General features: G+C 42.1%; 1 protein-coding gene across 4 annotated transcripts in view; it reads right to left on the bottom strand.

Moving 5' to 3' along the window:
- CSMD1 (CUB and Sushi multiple domains 1) overlaps positions 1-18,583 on the bottom strand; it is a 1,661,506-nt gene that overhangs the window by 160,876 nt on the left and 1,482,047 nt on the right. For all 4 annotated transcript variants that reach the window (XM_067022449.1, XM_067022447.1, XM_067022448.1 and 1 more), the window contains exons 32-36: positions 16,536-16,649; positions 15,019-15,114; positions 6,966-7,169; positions 5,861-5,985; positions 5,394-5,490 (exon numbers count right to left, since the gene is read on the bottom strand). In XM_067022449.1, the coding sequence (XP_066878550.1) occupies positions 5,394-5,490; positions 5,861-5,985; positions 6,966-7,169; positions 15,019-15,114; positions 16,536-16,649 (636 nt within the window). The remainder of the gene's footprint in view (positions 1-5,393; positions 5,491-5,860; positions 5,986-6,965; positions 7,170-15,018; positions 15,115-16,535; positions 16,650-18,583) is intronic.

Here is an 18,583-nt window from a genome sequence, read left to right as displayed (position 1 = left end):
ATTTCCAAAGTCCTTTCTGCCTTCTCCCTGCTCAGTCCTTATTCTGCCCACAAAACAACCCTTTTACACATGTATAATTCCTACACATTGCATTTCTAGACATGGGTGTAAGAGATGTATTTTATTAAAATTCCCAAACAACTTCAACATGCTCTGAGGAGGCCTCCTGCGGAATTTCGTTACTGGGGATTCCTTCTCTGCCCCAGGATGGTAAACAGTCCCAGACTTTTGGTTCTCTGCTTTTTACTTCCCAGGGGCTCATGCCCCAAGCTCACACGGTCCCTTGGATCCCAGGAGTTCCAAGGCCTTTGACAGATGCTCTCGGCCTTTCTAAGTGCATCAGGCTACCACCGTCCTTCCGAGGTCCTGCCGCCTCCATGTGACCCTGCAGGAGTTCAGTGATAACTTAAATTCCCAGAGGGCGCCCAGGCCTGGGGAACTCTCTACCCGTCTTTATTGTCAGGCTCCTCAAGCACTTCATCACCGCCCCCTCTGCTTTCAGAAGCCGAGATTCTTGCAAGAGCCGAGCGAGGAAAGGGTTTTCTCCATCTAGGCCAAGGCACAAGTAAAGACCCGGCTCTCTCATGGAATGAGGTTGGGAAAAATACCAGCGGGGTGAGATGCAAATAGCATCCCAATAAAATATCCTATTCCAAATGCCAATGAGTTTTTATTGATTCCTAAAAATACATTCTAAAAATATATTAAGGACTTCTTGACCTTGGATTAGCATGTAGAGTCTCTTAAAAACTCTTTGGGTTTACAGTTTCACCCTCAGTTTGAACATGTGCTTTATTTAACTAGTACTGTGTATACTGACCGTGTCTTTGGCCCATCAGTATAAAGAGTGTTACTAGACTGTTTTGCAAGAAGAACAGTGATAAATGGAGGACAAAAGAAAACACCAGGTCCACTCCTTAAAGACTCTGTGTGTGTGTGGGGGGGGGGCACATGTGTATGCCCACACGTGTGTAAATTCTTTGGAAGCTGGATTCCCCACTTGAGATTTGGGGGCCTGTGTCTCAATCCATTTCCCCTGCCTACCAAGGTGGGGCTGTCTCTGGGAGGTGGGGGTCTTTTCGGAGCAGAACCATTACTATACAATTCACTACAAGACACTTTAAGTGTTTGTTGAATGATAAACATTTAGAAAATGTCTTCAGATTTAACCCCTTCGTTATCTGACCTTGGTTTGATGGATGAAGATAGATAGATACATACATACATACATACACAGACTTATTTTAATTGCACAGTCATGGAAGGGGAAACATAAGCCTATTCCTGCTGGTCAGCAGACACATATAAAGAGAGATTATTCCTTGAAACTAATTAATAGCTAATGGAGTGCAGATAGAGGAATGTTACAAAGTGGGGTGACCTCAAGACAAGAAGGAGACATCCACCAAAAACTCCAGTTTTAACCCATTTTTGTTCAAATTGTATGACGTTTGCTGTCCTCTCACTCATGTATTATTTCTGTATATTTGGATAATGTCTGCAGAAAGAACAATGTTATCTAACCAGGTAAGTTTTAACTATAGCACCTGTACTACTTTCTGCCTGGTTTTACCTGTAACTTCAGGTAATCAGTGTATTTAATAGCCTCCAGCCCCCAGTCAAGTCATTTCCACACACAGGTACTCAACACACACTTTTGACTTTTTCTTTATCTTCCCTAACTGTGTTACAGTGGAATCAGAAAAACTGCTTCCATTCCTGACTCTGACACAAATCAGTTCTGTCACTGAAAAGATTTGAATATGTTCTAATTCTGTAAAATAAAGATAATAGTACATCCCTTATATGTGAGTCATACATGTGCTGTGTGTGTGAAAGTGCTTTGTGGATTATCACGTCCCCTCTAAATGTTCTTAGTAATTGCAGCAAGTAAATTCATGACCGACAGTCCTGTTTGTACTTCTGTAATGATATATAGTCATTTGTTTTCCTACAAAAGATGCTGGATCTCAATGCCCAGGTGGCATATGAGGCGTGCTGGGGGTACTGGGAGGATGCCAGGCGGCCAGCACCTGCTGCAGCCACAGAGAGTCCTGCCCTGCGCGCCCCTGCAGGGGGCTCCCCCTTCGGGCTCTGCTCAGACTGGACTCTCAGAAGAAGCTTATTAACAACGTTCAAAATGCAACTGAGAGGGCTTCCCTGGTGGCGCAGGGGTTGAGAGTCCGCCTGCCAATGCAGGGGACACAGGTTCGTGCCCCGGCCCGGGGAAGATTCCACGTGCCGCGGAGCAGCTGGGCCCGTGAGCCGTGGCTGCTGAGCCTGCGCGTCCGGAGCCTGTGCTCCGCAGCGGGAGAGGCCACAACAGTGAGAGGCCCGTGTACCACCAAACAAAAACCACAAAAAAGCAACTGAGAGATTTTTTTCTTTTAAACTGTTGCCACAGGCAGAATACTTTTGATCGCATTGTCTCACTGTGACCTAGATAGAACCGCACACACAGAAAGCTGAGAAATTGCATTACAGCTCTGCAGACTCCACTCGCAGCACATGGATATTTACTTTCCCTTAATCCCGATTGTCAGCTACAAATTGGTATGAATTTTGCTCTGTCTTATCCACTTAAAATTTATAAGCTGTCTACTTCCCAAAATGATTTTAAATGGCTTACGATGTGAGTCCTACATACACATGGCTATCCAGACAGAAAAGGAAAATCCAAAAATTGAATTTATTCAAGAAGTCAGTCAATCATTTTTCCAGAAATATGTACCTCTAACAACTACCCATTCTTGTTTGTTTTCAGTCAACAACTAACTTTTAAAATGGCTTCAGATTCTCCTTTGTAAATATTTTGAAAGTATCATGGGAACAAAAAAGTGTAAAACATATTTTAAACATTTTAAAACATATTCAGATTTCATGTCTGATGTGTCATTTCTTCTTTATAAAGTTAAAAAAAGACTCCTTTTAAAATATTTTAAATAATTTTTAACTTAAAGTTGCAAATATAGTACAGAAAACTCCCATTACCCACTATCTGGCCATATATTACATAATAATGATATTTATGTCTATGTTTCCACAATACATATGTGTGTAAAATTATTTTATTCTAAACCCTCTGTGAGCAAATTGTAGACATGATGACTCACTTCTTGTAAAAACTCATTGTGCATTTCTTCAAACAGAGCGGTTCTAAAAAAACCCCCCAAAACAACAACAAAAAAAACGAACACAGATGCAACAGTACCATGTATTCTACGGAAATCACCGGAATGTCGACAATCTGCCAGTAATGGCTTTTCCAGCAAAAGTACTCCATCCATGATTACTTCCCTTCAGTTGATTTTGTCTGGAATAGTTTCTTAGTCTTTCTTTCCCTTTCATGAACTTGATACTTTTGAAAGACACAAGTCACTTTTTGTGTGTAAAATATTTTTCAAAATCAATTTTTATTTTAGCAAATTATAATTCAAAAAAAATATTTTTACAAATTACACCATGATAAAACTTAATAAAAATTGCTCCTGTGAAATATTTTTCTTTAACATTTTGTAAGTTAATCAAATGCATGCCTGAAAAGGATCTGTTGTTGTTGTTTACATAGGGGGTTCTCACCTATACTAATAATTTTAGTATTATATCAATATTCATTTAAGCTGAGACTACACTCGAACATAAGTTTAGAAAATGGCATTACAAAAGACTGGGAGTGAGTAGTTTAAAAACAGAAAAAGAAAACATGCAGGGCTGCTGTGCAGTAATTAATCAGATGTTTTCACTGCCGTAAGTCTCAGTGCAGCCGAACTTCAAAACCAGCCCTCCACAAAAGATGAAGGCATTTAATAAAATGATTTTTCTTGAGCAACATGACTTCCAAAGAGAATGTCTGATGTTCTCTGGGGCTAGATTCAGATGGTGATGCATGTTTGGAAAGAAGATCAAAATGTGATGCTGCGTTCTTCAGAGGTCGCCATATTTGCCGGCTCTCAGGGGTGAGAGGGAGCTGCCTTGGGACGCTTCCAGAGGCGAATTCAGGGCACTTCCTCTCAAACTCAGCCTTTAGTGACATCGTGCTGGTTGTTTGCAGTCAGCCCTGGTGGGGGTACTTACACACCACAGCAACTGCAATTCTAAGCCAAATCAAGCTTTTTTATTCCTATGCTTGTTTGTTTTGAGAGCAGGTTTCTCAGTTCACCGATGTGCAGGGGTCCTGATACTGGAGATCTTAACACGACTGCCTGAGGAAGGTGGTGTCTGCCAGGCTTCTCCACTCTTGAGTTACTTCTTTCCTCCTTTGCAGTGAATGAGGACTAGCTGGGGAGACACACTGAGACTGTGGCTCTCTGATCCTCACCAAAACCTCACACACTAGTTTCAGCATTCACTGATGCTCCAATGTGAATCATTTACTGTCCTAATGGTTGCCAAATGGTGATTCTCTAATTCCATCTCCTTCTAGATTTGTTAGTTTGGATTCTGCAAGGGAAGCCTTTCTCTTTCACTCATTCTGTTCACACATGTATCTATTTACATCAGTACGGATCCATACATTTCTATTTTATACGAAATGGTTCCTCATGTGTGCTTTTCCCATCAGAGCCTTGGACTAAGCAACTCCCCAAGAAGCGCTAGTTCCTTTAAGGGAGAATGGTATGTAAAGTGCTACCTAGAAACCTAGAATTGGGTATGAGGTGGGTTCATGGCTACTGGGGTTACTGTTTTACACCTCTCAAAAGACAGAGGTAGGAAATACGTACACACACACACACACACATCCACATTCACACTTATATTTTCCTCTATGTCTACAGCTACACGTATGAAGACCATGAGTTCACACCAATATCTCGAATTCAAATCGGTCACAGCCAGCTGCATGCCAGCCTTCCTCGTTGCCATTTTTCCAACTCCCTCTCAGCCCTTGAGGAAAAAGCCCGTTCACATCATCCTCCATAGGTTTACTTATGTCCTCAGCTCTCGCGTGTGTCCCCAACCCTCCATCGGTGCCCCTCCCCCCTTGCTCCACCACCTCCTTACGCGGTCCCCCATTGTGCTAAACACGTCCAACAAGCATGTGAGAACAGGAAAATCAGCCAGTCCGAAGTTCCTTCCCCCCCACCTCACACAATTAACTTCAGTGAGACACCCTGTCGGGTCCACGGGGTAATAACCCACTCTTTCTTCCCAGCTCGGGGGTCCGACAAAAGTGACCCACTGCCTTCACATCAGCCCTCCTGCTCGTGGATGACAAAGCTCTCTCCTTCACACCCGCATTTTGGTGCTCTTGTTCTAAGACTCCTAACACTAGAGGAACTGTTATGGATACACAAGAGTGGCCTGGAGAAATGTCCGCACGGAGTGTTCTCTTGCAGTGTGTCGGTGTTTGACGATTCTGATCCACAGAAACAAGGGGGTCAGTGCCGTCTTACCTGAAAAGCTTCCTAGCCTCGGTGCCGCCACATCGCCGCCATCGTAAATCTCCAGAGAGTCCCAGCTCTGCTCCGTGGCAAAACTGATCACTTGAATCTACCGGACAATAACGGGAACTTAATATTTATTGTTTTGCTTAATAAAATTAGACTAGTCCAATGGGGTTTTCATGAAATGGAAACTATACACGTAAGAGAAAAGTGAAACCAAAGAAAACAGATCATGGAAGTGACATCCAAAAACTTCTACAAATAGCACTTCTGATAGACTTTATTCTAAAAGTCTATCATTTTTACTTCAAATGTAGAAATATGATTAGAAACACTTTGTAGAAATGGTAAGAAAAGAGAAACAGGTTATGGTTTATGTACTTAGAATAACCAGTACAAAAAGCGGAAAAAAAGAAAGGAAAAACCCGTGGACACAAGCTTTGTTTATTAGTAGACTCTGGGCTTTGAGAACTTACCTGAATTCCTGATCCCTCTGTAACTATGATCTTCCATACACAGTTTAAGTTGTTACCATATGGTTCAGGGTAGCCGGGGGATAAAATTGTACCTCTCCGCTGAGTGAAATTGCCACTACAGGGGACTAAAAGACAAACCCATATTTAGCGAAAATAAAGTACAGTGAAGAACAACATTGATTTTGTACTTAGTGTTCTTTCACTGTGTGATCAGCTATTAAGAGGTATTTTACATGGACTATGGTACTTTAAATGGTATTTTTAGCCAAGGTCAAATTTAGTCTGCTCTCTTTTTTTTTTTTTTAACATCTTTATTGGAGCATAATTGCTTTACAATGGTGTGTTAGTTTCTGTTTTATAACAAAGTGAATCAGCTATACATCTACATATATCCCCATATCTCCTCCCTCTTGTGTCTCCCTCCCACCTAGTCTGTCCTCTTTTAAACGATCAATACCATAGATTATTATCCGCTATGCTGCTAAGTCTCAGGCACTGTCTAACGACGTCATCTCTGAAGTGAATTCTGTTTAGAGTAACTGATCTACTACAATTTAAGAAGCTCTGCAGAGTTTTCTATGTGCAGAGGCGTAACCCGAAATGATATTAATGGGATTTATGTGCAAATCCAGAGAGGAGAAGAGACGCTTAAAATGCACAGATGAATTCAGGTGCTAAATCATGATTGCACTGGAGGTTCTTACACAAAATGAAGCAAATAAGCTATAACTAACAATGGCATTGTAACCTATTACTTTTCAGACTTTCACCAGCACCAATTTATTAAAAGGGCATTATACAAGTAATGTAACAAATCAACACTGCAGTGATTTTTCCCCCAAACGAAATTATGTTGTACACCCATGGCTGGAGACAGCATACTTAATAAGTATCGGGAAGGAAAACATGTTTCATACTTGTTAATCTGATGAGTTGTTCCATGAAACAGTAATTTTTAGGGTTTGGCTGCTACTCAATTATTTCTGATAAATCGCCCTTTAAGTAGGTCCGGAGCATGGATCGGTTCACGCGGACCGAAGGGCTGCTGTGAACCCGGGAAGGAGGACCGCGTGCAAGTTGCCCCACCTTAGGGACACACGCTTACCTACGCAGCTTGGGATAGTGTCGTTCCACTGAGCGAGCGCGTTGGGTACGGACTGACAGCGGATGGCCATGGAGCCCTGGAGTAGGTACCCGGGGTTACACTCAAAGCGAACGATGGAGCCTGCTGAAAACTCCAGACCAATTCTCCTCCCATATCTGGGCTCGGGGACAGAGCTGCACTGGGTGTCACTGGTCCGAGGAACAGCTAGAGGCAAGACACACAACACAACCATCTGCATGTGCCTCGTGAAGCCATGACATTTCCTTGAAAATAGAAGTTAAGATGAGTCCAGAAAGAATTTATGTCAATGTGGAAATTCACCACGCCTTTCGCAGTCTCTGTAGAGTGCTTTCACGTCTACACGCGATTCTTCACGTCCACCCCGAGGACCGCCTCGCGTTCCCGTTTCTGACGAGGAAAACGTGGCATCTGGAGACTCAGTGCTTCACGAGGACTTAGTGATAGTCATGCATTTACAATTAGTTAGCACCCAGATCATTGCGCCAGGGATAATGAGACGACTAAGAACTTGTACTTATCCTCGAGGACCTCAGACTCTAGTAAGAAAAGCTGTTACATAAAGGGTTATTTATAAATGGCCACGGTGATTTAATAGCAAAATTAAAAATAGAACTACCATATGATCCAGCAATCCCACTTCTGGGTATTTATCTGAAGGAAATGAAATCACTCTCCTGGAGAGATATCTGCACCACCACGAACATAACAGCATTATTTGCAATAGCCTAGCTACGGAAACAACCTCCATGCCCACCAATGGATAAATAATATAGTACATACATACAATGGAATGCTATTCTGCCATTTAGAAAGGAAGGAAATCCTGCCATTTGCAACAACATGGATGGACCCGTAGGACATTACGCTAAGTGGAATAAGCCTGTCACAGAAGGACAAATGCCGCATGGTCCCACGCACAGGAGGCAATTAAGAGAGACAAACTTAGAGAAGCAGAGAGCAGATGGTGGCTGCCACGAGCTCAGGGAGCGGCAAGTGCGGAGTTGCTGTTAAACGGGTATGAAGTTCGTCACGTAAGACGCCCAAGCCCTAAAGATCTGCCATACAAAGCTGTGCCTATAGTTAATGGTGCTGCGTCATGCACGGCTAATTTTAAACAATGTAATCCGTTCATTTTAAACAGTGGCTTAAAGGATTTAACCTGAGAGGGTAAATCTCATGTCACCGTAATAAAAAAAAACGCCACATACCATAGGAAAACATACAATTAAACAATTCATTCTGTACAGAAAGACTTGGGAGGGAACAGAGGGGAACGGCGGTTTGCACCACGGTCCCAGAGCAGGGCTGGTAATACGGCCCAGCCGATGGCCTCATTCCCATTGGACCAGCGATTCTCCGAGGTGGGAGGTGGGGAGGGGAGAGCAGTTTGGGGCTGGAGGGAGTGCTGACACTTCCCCAGCGTGTCTACTATTGTAACTGTCCGTTTGGAAATGAAAAAGAGAGACTATACAGCAAAGAACAAAGTTTAATAATATATTCCAGCTGGTGGGGACATCATTTAGCCTGAAGGTCTTGAGAAAGATAACCAGCAGCTCTGACACTGGCACCTGCTTGCTGCCCGGCCGGAGAGCTGGCTGTCCTCCTGCTGACCACACACAATCCCTGAGACCACTGCCTGTTCGCGATCACAAGTGACATCGGCAACACTACGCAAGCCACAAGGAAGAACAGAAATCCCCCCAGACTGACGTGAATCATGACCTCTACTAACCACAGCTGCAGCCCTGCTCTGTCCCTTCTGCACCAACACGAAAACAAAGATGCCCGTCGCCACAGTGAAGCCCCGACAGCGGTGGATCCAAAGCAAAATCCTGCTGCCTGCGGCCCCGCCCCAAGCCTGCATCCTGTAACTACCCCCCACCCCGTACTTTCTTCTTGTCCCCGGCTTCTCCACCGTGTGCGGTTCTTACGGTCTTTGATGCTGGGCCTGGCGGCTGAGCCTCATTCCGGTGAGATGTGTACTCGGGTTGTAGATCAGAATTCACTGATAGGCAGTGAATTATCGCTAGGAGATTTTTCTATTTATAAAAAGAGGCACGAGATCAAGTTTGAAAAATACTTCAGCGGCAAAGGGGTCTGCCACCCCAAACGGACTCTTTGAGAAATAGAGCCACAAGGTATGCACTTGGGAGTCTGCATTTTTGGCTTCTGTCCCTGAGTTAAAAGTCAGTTTGTGTTTCTTCTCTCCAAGACCCCGCTCCTCTCCGTCCTCGTGCGCCTTCATTCGAAAGGGGCCATTTTATTTAAAAATAATCCTTCTGTCTTTAAGATCCTTTCCCTAATACACCGGGCATCTTGTTTTGAGTTGAACCTGAACAATAACAGACACCATTTGGGTAAACTGCTGGTCAGGAAGCAATTCTACGAGAATGGAAGTCAGAAGACTGTTTTGATGAAACTACGTTTCAATTCAGTGTTGAAATATTTTTGATCAGAAGGCAAAAGTTAATAAGATTGTATACTGTCTAATAGCTACAGTCAATAAAATTAATGATACTACAGAATGTTCTTTTCTATAACTGAAAGCAATGCAGAATATAAAATATTCTATTATAATAAAATATGGCTTAACACTTATATTTGCCATATTTTTATGTCTGGGTTTTTTGTTACAGTTGAACAGTAGCGTGAGAGTGATAAATAAATAAAAAACAAATACATAAAATGATATTCCACAATCAATTCTTGACAACTTTTTACAAATATGGAGAAATGTCTCCAATCTTAACTGTCCAATTTGTCCTGAACTACTTGGGAAGCACCCTGCATTCGTGGCCAAGTTTCCACACTTGTCTAAGTGGCCTCAAACACAGCATTTTTCCAGGGTATCACAAGTGAGGAGAAACACGCCACCGAGGGTCATCTGTAAACACGTCACTATTAAACCTCTCTTCATGAACTTCAGAGTTGTCTAGTTTCAAGGAAAATAACAATAAATGAATAATACCTGCATTTGAATGAAATGATGGAGGACAATTTTTAGAGGAAGAAGTTTGCAAAGCGAAGAAACCAATTTTAAGTATCTGAGAAAGTGGGACAGAGGAAACCTAGGAAACAGAGGCATCCGAACTGCATGTACTATCTGGGGGAAAATTCCAGCAGTTAATCCAGGCTGATGCGCTTCTCGCTTTCAGCCCGTCCTCTGGAGCTTGCCCTCACCTGGAGGTTTCGGGCCACATCAGAGAGAAATTCTATTCCAGTAGCCATTATTCTCCATCTTTCAGTAAACGCTTTGCACTATTGTGAAGCAAAACTGAAATCAGCCCAGCGCCAAGTGGACAGGGAATGGGGCCAGCCTGGAGCAGAGGGTGATAAACACAGCGATCGGCTTCTCAGGCCGAGGACCGTGCTGGTTCGGAGACTGGGTGGTATTCTCTGGGACTTTCATGACACTGAAAACGGGCGGCATTGTGAATACGGGGGAAAGAGGAACACAACGTGATGGAATCTTACACCACCACAAATGCTCTAAGCTACAGATGTGTGCACACGCAGTTCTGTTACTGCACCTCTTTTAGGGCAGGTGGAGTGAAAAGGGACAGCGATAATAGAATAAACCTGAATGCAGACAAGAGTAACTTGTCCAAGTGACGCAGGCTTTTCCTATTTCATTTAGAGACACAGGGACATAGTCTATTTCTGAAAATCACTCTGTTCCCATAGCTTAAAAATCTGATTTGACAAGCCATTACGACTCGGTGAATTCAAGCATACATCACTGAATTATGAATAAAACTTTATGCTCAACCTTCTTTGTAAAAAAGTATGCATTTTATAAGCTCTTGAAACAAAATGTGAGTTTCTTAGAAGTGGAAAACCACCTAAGCTGTATAATTTACGCCATCTGAGGAAACGGGAGGCCTGGGGGAAAATCAACCAAAACATGTATTTGCAAGCCTAGGAAGGACCTCAAGCAAAGAAAACCTCACTGTAAATTCCTCCTACCCAAACTTAGAAGCAGCATTTCCATCTCTCTAGCTCTGTTTCTGTTAGGGAACCCCTGGCAGAGGACAGCCCTGATAGCTGCTGAGTCTGGGGGAGCCAGCTGGAAGGCTAGCGGCAGGGCGCTGTGTCAGGTGAGGCTGGGAGATGAGAAATGTGACCTGGAAAGACAGAGACGTGGCCAAGTGGCATTTGTAAGTTGTGCATAGTGGGGGGGGGGGTTGATATAAAAGCACGGCTTCATTTTCCCCTTGAAATACTCAGTAAGTCCTGCACGGCTGACTAATTTTGGTGTGAGCGAGTTATTTTGAGGGAACTACAGGGTGGGTTGAAGTCTACACTGAAACACACAAGAAAAATAGACTATCTGTGGAAATAGCAGGCATAAATGTAAGACAATTACAAATAGCAGTATATTGACGAGACGTTGTCAACCAGCAAGTTTAACACAGACACATTCAGTCGTGTGCACAGACAGAGCAGAGAGGCAGCGGGCTGCGTACACAGTTTTCATAAATGAGGACGTGCCTCAGAGGAAGCACGAAAGGAGAAAAGAATACTTGCTCTGCCTTTGTCGGTCTCTTTGGCCACATAGCTTGCTTCTTGTGTTGATTCCAGCATTAACAAGGTTGATTCTAGTATTAAAAGGTGTGTATTTTGGGCCAGAAAAAGTCTCTAAGTGCAACATAACTACTTCACAGAATAGAATCAAAGGGACTTTAATGAGAGCGGGTTTCGTGTACCAAGAGGATGCTGGCCTTTTCTCCAGCCCAGGCAGGTGTCACGGCAGTGGTCCTTGGCGGCCACTAGTTGGTAGGCCAGCCTGCAATGACCACAATAGCCAGGAGTAGCAATAAAATCACCGCTATCATCCCGCTGAGAACCCAAGCTCCCATTCTCGACTTTATCCACCATCCTAGAGACAGCTCCCCTGGACAGTGTTGGAAAGGGGACCCCCACCAGGGGTGTGGAGAGACAGTGCTGAACTTGTAAAGAAAGAGTAGGTGAGTCTCCAGCAAGGCGGGTTTCTGAGGACTATTTGATTTTTATGTTTGCGCTGACCTAGAGGACCTTGACATTAGGGGTAGTATATTTTCCATGGAGTGACAAAGAGCATTAAAACCCGGAGAACCACGTTTACTGATCACAGGCTCTGCCATTCTCTTGGTCCCAGAGCTTAGGGAGAGGAGGGGCAGCTAAGGGAACCCCCCCCATGGACATTCAGGGAATTCCAGCGTGCTAGCGAGTGGGGATGGGGGGGGTTCTCCTGAATGCATAAAAGGAAATCTGAAACGTTCTGAACACGTTCATGTTTAAAGGCAAGCACTGTACTCCTCCTAAGTGTTCAAGGGAGATGTTACAGTGTCCAGACGTGACTGTGAGAATGATTACAGGGCCTCTCGCTCCAGGAGGACGCACTGTGGTGTGAAGGGTCACCCCGTTGGCCTTCTTGGGTGCCCATGTGTCCTCATGCACCCTCTCACCTCCCTCACTTCTCAATGTATCCTTCTACTCCAAAGCAGCATGGAAAGCAAACAAGCAAATAAAACCCAGCAGAGACATAAAAGTTACAATACTTTGTAAACACAAGCCTCTATACTTCCATTTCTTCACCAGATCCGAGGGGCAGCGATATCCTCACCACCACCGTCTCCGTGTTATTCACCAGGATCACACGGAGGGGCAGGAGCTGCCTGGGTCGTGTACTAGGGGTTGTTTTGTACCTGACACCTGCACTCATTCTTCACCACAGTCTGAACAGCTCTTTACAACAGAACTGCCCGTGAACAAGAGTTACACAGCCCATAGCCATGCAAGTCAGAAAGTCCCCGTGCAATTTTCAGCTTTAATAACTTATGGAGGAATGGAGTCATATGTGGTATGTAAAAGCACTATTCAGAAAGTTTTTACACAATAGAGTTCAAATAATTTCTAGGCTTCCACTAAACTACTATCTTTCAGAAGGCCATGTTCAATTTAACTTTTGAGATGTACTGAAAACCTTCCCAGGTGCTTCTGAGTGATTTATAAATTGCATTCATGACCCTAGTTCTTTAGATCCGAAGGATTTGGCTTTGATAAAAAGACATCCATTTTTGCATAAACTCACTGTAGGAACAAAGCAAGATAAGGAGATATATTTATGTTAGAGACATATTCTTAAGTGCAAGGAAAATATATTCCTTCTATAAATGATTTCCTCTTCTTTTCACTTTTATGTATGTTATACATTTTAATGATAATATGTTGCCTTAAAACAAAAAATATAATTTTAAAAACCATGACTTCTGAAGACAACATGTGCAAACAGGACAGACATAGGGTCATGTGCTTCAGATATTTGATAATCTGAGCAATTTTCTAATCTGCATCAAAAATTAAAGGAAGTCCCTGATTGAGGCAGACAATGCCAGGAACTTGAATTTTTCCAGGACAAAAAATGTACTTAAACCAATCGGTCCAGTTTCCTTAGAGGTCACGCCAACTTACTTTGGTTTGTGAATCTGCTTCTGCAAAGTAACACAGAATTTATTTAAAGAAAATTAGAAGTGGGTGAGAGGTGAGCTGCCTAAACTGGACCCTCTCCTACAAAGTTCATTTTAAAAAATAGTGGTTTCATTATTTATATTTTAACAAAGGTTTAATTAGAACAATGTAACACATTTTAATGTAATAGCATCATCACCCAAGCAATTGCTCCTTAAACTAGATTAGAGATATTTTTCCTCCTACCTGCCCAGCAAACATCATTCTCACTCTTTCCATACTTTTAAATCATCTTATTGCCGAACACTGAAGGGTTTTTATCGTGAAATATTTTGAGGCCATACATTTCACAGTGTGATTATCAAAAATCATTTATGAATGATATGACTGATTGTTACTTTCTATAATTTTATGAAAAACATGACGTTGTCAAGCATGTTTTCCGGAGTCTTTATTAAAGGAAAGAAACCATTGCCAGGAAATGATTCTCCTCCACTTCTGAAGAAAATGTTCAAGAGAGGCCTGTAATCTATCCAGCCTCCAGCAAAACTGAGACCTAGAAAAGCTAAGTATTCTTAGTTTATCGCTGAAGGTGACAACCTCTTTCTCATCTCATCTGTACAGTCATCGCAAGTCAGATCCAGAGTCAGGCTCTGTGTCTCTGAAAGTGGATGGACAGTCCATAGGGTGTTTTTTTTTTTTTTTTTTTTTTTTTTGCTGTACGTGGGCCTCTCACTGCTGTGGCCTCTCCCGCTGCGGAGCACAGGCTCCGGACGCGCAGGCCCAGCGGCCACAGCTCACGGGCCCAGCCGCTCCGCGGCATGTGGGATCTTCCCGGACCGGGGCACGAACCCGCGTCCCCTGCATCGGCAGGCGGACTCTCAACCACTGCGCCACCAGGGAAGCCCCATAGGGTGTTTTTTCAAATTCATGTAATGGATATGCAAACTGAAGGTGAACTAGAAACAGGAAAAAACACTGCATTGTTCAGAAACTTTGTGCACTCCCAAGCATTTTGAATAAGGTCCAAATTCAAAAATAATTATAAAGGGGTGAAAGGGCCTAAAGTTAATAGAATACAAGGAAAATAAAATAGGTATTTCAAGGGATAGAATCATGGATGGTATCCTGGGTTTAGTTTGGTTTTGTTACATTTCCTTGACAATTAGTTCTAACAGTAAGATTTGAAATTGAACCATGCATTTTAAGTGTATTTCATTAAGACAGTTACTAAAATCGATTACAAAATATTTTACTTAATTTTAACTAGGTTAAGCGAAATATCATAATACGTTTGAAATCACTTTGGAAATGGTGCCGCGCTATACACTAAGGCAATCTAATCAATGCTTGTTGCGTCATCATGCCCGATAATCGAAGCGTTATTGTGTCTTTGTCTTAGAAGTATCACATTTAATTGTCAAAAGAGAAAACTTTAATATTTTTATTAAATAATTTCATTCTAAATACACGGATACCCTCAAATTCTTAAATATTAAGAAAAGTGCAACTCAGATGTTTTGGTGCTGAAACCAGTGGTACAAACAGTGTGTGGAGCCGGGCGGAGGTGGCAGACACTCACCTTGATAGACGAAGTGGAAACCCCGCGCAGGCGCCTCACTCTTCGCGCTGAATCGGAGCAGGATCTGATTGGACGTGGCCAAAGGCAACGTTTCACCTGGAGGGAAAAACAGACAGAGATAACACGCAGGATCCATTCAGCCAGTGTACGGCCTGTGGTGGACAATGTTTGGGAAAGTAATCATTAACTTGGAATTGCACTTTTACTTTTTGAGCTTTCATAAAACTTTGCTTTGGCGTGGAGAACCCAAACACATTGTTTCTACAAAGATTTAAAAACTCTGTTCTTGCCTTGACATTCCATTAAGATGTTGTTTTCATTGTGATCTCCCTTATGCTTCTTTTGAAGAAAGCACTGATACAGGCCAATTAGCTGATAATGTGGGAAACAGAAGTGGGTGAATCATTGACTCAGAATCAACTTTGACAGTTACTTGCTAGGATTTTACTCAGAATTAAGAAAATGTCTCAGAATCCAAAGCTGATTTAAAAAAAATAAAGAACTCAGAAAAAAAAAAAAAAACCAAACCTGTGAAATGTATTTTTCAGCTCTTAATGCGCAGGAATGGTCTCGAGTACTCTGAGGGGCGTGTGAATCGCTTAAGCTTTTCAGAGGTGAATTTGTCAGGATGTATCAGTATTTTAAATGTGTATCTTCTGATGTATTTCTGGACATTACATCATTGGGCATTGGTCTTGACAGGACATAGGTCTTAAGACCTGTGATTAGCGATACTGAGAAACTGGAAATAACCGAATCTTAGCCTTGGTTGATCACAGGCTGTGACGCAGGAGTACGGCTTGATGTTGTGTTGGTAAATGATGACAATGTAGCAGTGCTACGAACGAGGGCCGTGACATCCCTGAGGGGATGGGGTAAATAAACTCCTTCATTAACTCATCTGAATATTATTCAGCAAATGGTGTTTGGTGTATATTCATATTTGTTGATAGGGAAAGACCTCTACATGTGATTGTAAATGAATGTATGGGATAAAAATTAAATGGTGAAAAATATCCCACGTTTTACGAAGTCCCACATATGTTTACATGCATATATAGGGGCACACGTGAATGCGTGTATGTGTATACACATCTGCACCTTTATAGACGTGTGACTGTGGCGCATCTCCACATGTATGCATTTAAAAGTCTGGAATGAGTCAGACCAAAATGTCAATAGTGTTTATCTTCAGGAAGATTATGACACTTAGAATAGAAAGTAAAATAACAAGATAGTTTATTACCTCTTTTTTTGGATATTTTTATTTTTCACTGAGATGGATATTATATTTTTCACAATCTTAGTAAGCAAAATGATAAAGACAGGTGATTTTATGTGTGGGATAAAATTACATTTGAAATTTTACATTGAAAATAAGATTTTACTAAACAAGCAAGCAAATTCAAAGATGATTAAATTTCTCCTTCACAAATGAAAATAAAAATAGATGAGTTTAAAATTAATTACCCTGGCTGTGTAACTAGAATTAAAGACAAAATTCATTGAAAGTTTACCTGAATGAGACCCAGACAGTGAGCTGAGAAGTCTGGCCTGAGGGTGCGCTCCATCAAACAGTTCTGTCAGGTCATTCAGTGCTGTCTGGAAATAGGCAAATTGCCCAAATACCACTGAAAATAGAGGGGGTGGGTCGGCACAAAATGCTTTTTTTAAATGAAAGAAATGAAAATGGTGATCAGACTGTTTATTGATACCTCCAAAATATCATGATCCTAAGAATCCTGGAAAAAAATTAGCTTATTTTCTCTGCTTTCTAAAAGTTTTCTGTTGCTTAAACAATTTTATTTTGCTTCTTGATCTTTTGGTACTTAATAAAAGGAATAAAATTACTGTTCCATGTACAGTTTGAACATTAAATGAAGACTGTTGTTTTCTTGTAATACTATGTTAGGATAGTAGAAGAATAGCCATAGGGTGGTCCTATTTCTTTAAGAGTAATTAATGACATTTAGTTCAGTGAAGAGTAGGTATGGAATCAAGATACCTGTTGGTTTTTAAAGCATGCAATTAGCTGGGGAATTTAAAATTCTTCACCTATGATTATGACACTGCCAAATTCATATGAACTCACTACAATTTATACACGATTCAGCAACATATTATAGTATTATAGCAATTTCTGACTTGTTTTACTCTACAGTTTATATGTCTTACAGGTTACATAAATTTCAAGAACACACTTCCTCCAAGTAAAATATTGCAAATATTTTACTACTTCAAATTTAATCAGTTTTGTATTCAAATGGATAATATACAGGGCCTTTACAGTATTTAGAAAAACTTGTGATTTAGTCTCTATTTACAAGCAACGATCAACAATTATCTATGTGTAAGGTTTAAACTAAAATCATTCTAAATCATTCTGAACAAGAAATGGAGGTGTGTGTATCAGTTATACATGAAAGAATTAACGTATGTGTTGGCAAAATGGAGGAAATCTAACTATAGCAGCTGGTGTGTATTTATATTATATTGTATTACATTCTATCATATCATATATTATATGTGGCATATATTCTATTACATATATGTATTACATACAGTGCAGTATACATGCATGTATAATATATTACACATATATGTAAGATAATATATGCATATATATATAGTACTTTAAGATTTTATAATTTCCTAGAGAAGCACAATTAAAGGAAGCATGTGAGGGAGGTGAAGTTCCCAGTGGCCGAAGTGCTCTGAACACAGGTGCTAGAAAGAGGGACAGACCTTTCTTCTGGATCCCACGAGGGAGGCTCCTGCGTGCACGGCCCTCCCTCCACTGTCCCCCCACCTCAACATTCAGGCTTCATCTTGCTTGAGTCTCGTTTGTAGGAGAAAAGTGAATCTCACACACATAATTCCTCCCTTCTTTTCAAGAAATGTTTAGAAAGCAGAAGCTTTAGAGTGGACACTAAGGATGAAGGGCTGATCAAAACAGAAACTTTGTCCCCGGAACATCACGTGCCAAGGTCTGCGGTAGTTCCCACAACACATACAGAGCCAGAGTGTAGGGGTCGGCAAGGAAGGGGGGCCTGAACTCAGGGTGGGGGAAGAGTCTTCCTTGAAGAGCTGCTTGGCCTGAGTTCTGACCTATGACTGTTCTCAACCCAATTGTCCAAACCAGCAGACGTCTGCCAAGGGCCATAGCTGGTCAGGGAAGGCTATTCCCGCAGCTGGAAGACAGGGGATGAGAAAGTGCAGGCGAAAGGCGTGGGCGGGTGTAGGGAGGGAGGGGTGGTTTCCAGCTGTGGAGACAATGATGTTTCATGGGGGAGACAGCATTCCAGCTACAGGCTTAACAGATGGGAAAGGAAACCCTTTTTGTGTAAGAATGGGACACAAGGGGTTATTTCAGCAAGCAAACGTAAGGAGCAGTATTTGGCAGGTGAACCCTCTGCTTTGCTAACACTCAGTGGATAAAGGGCGCGGGGGAGGGACAGGGACGGGGGAGCAAGGCCACCCAGCCCCGAAGGCCAGGAAACGCGTGGATTTTGCTCTGGAGGCAAGAGGAGTGAGTGAAAAGGTTTATCAAGGTGTTTTCATGATC

The sequence above is a fragment of the Kogia breviceps genome, chromosome 20 (assembly GCF_026419965.1).
Source record: "Kogia breviceps isolate mKogBre1 chromosome 20, mKogBre1 haplotype 1, whole genome shotgun sequence".
Lineage (NCBI taxonomy): Eukaryota > Metazoa > Chordata > Mammalia > Artiodactyla > Physeteridae > Kogia > Kogia breviceps.
The sequence above is the reverse complement of the archived record's forward strand: the minus strand, read 5'-3'. Positions and strand labels throughout refer to the sequence as shown.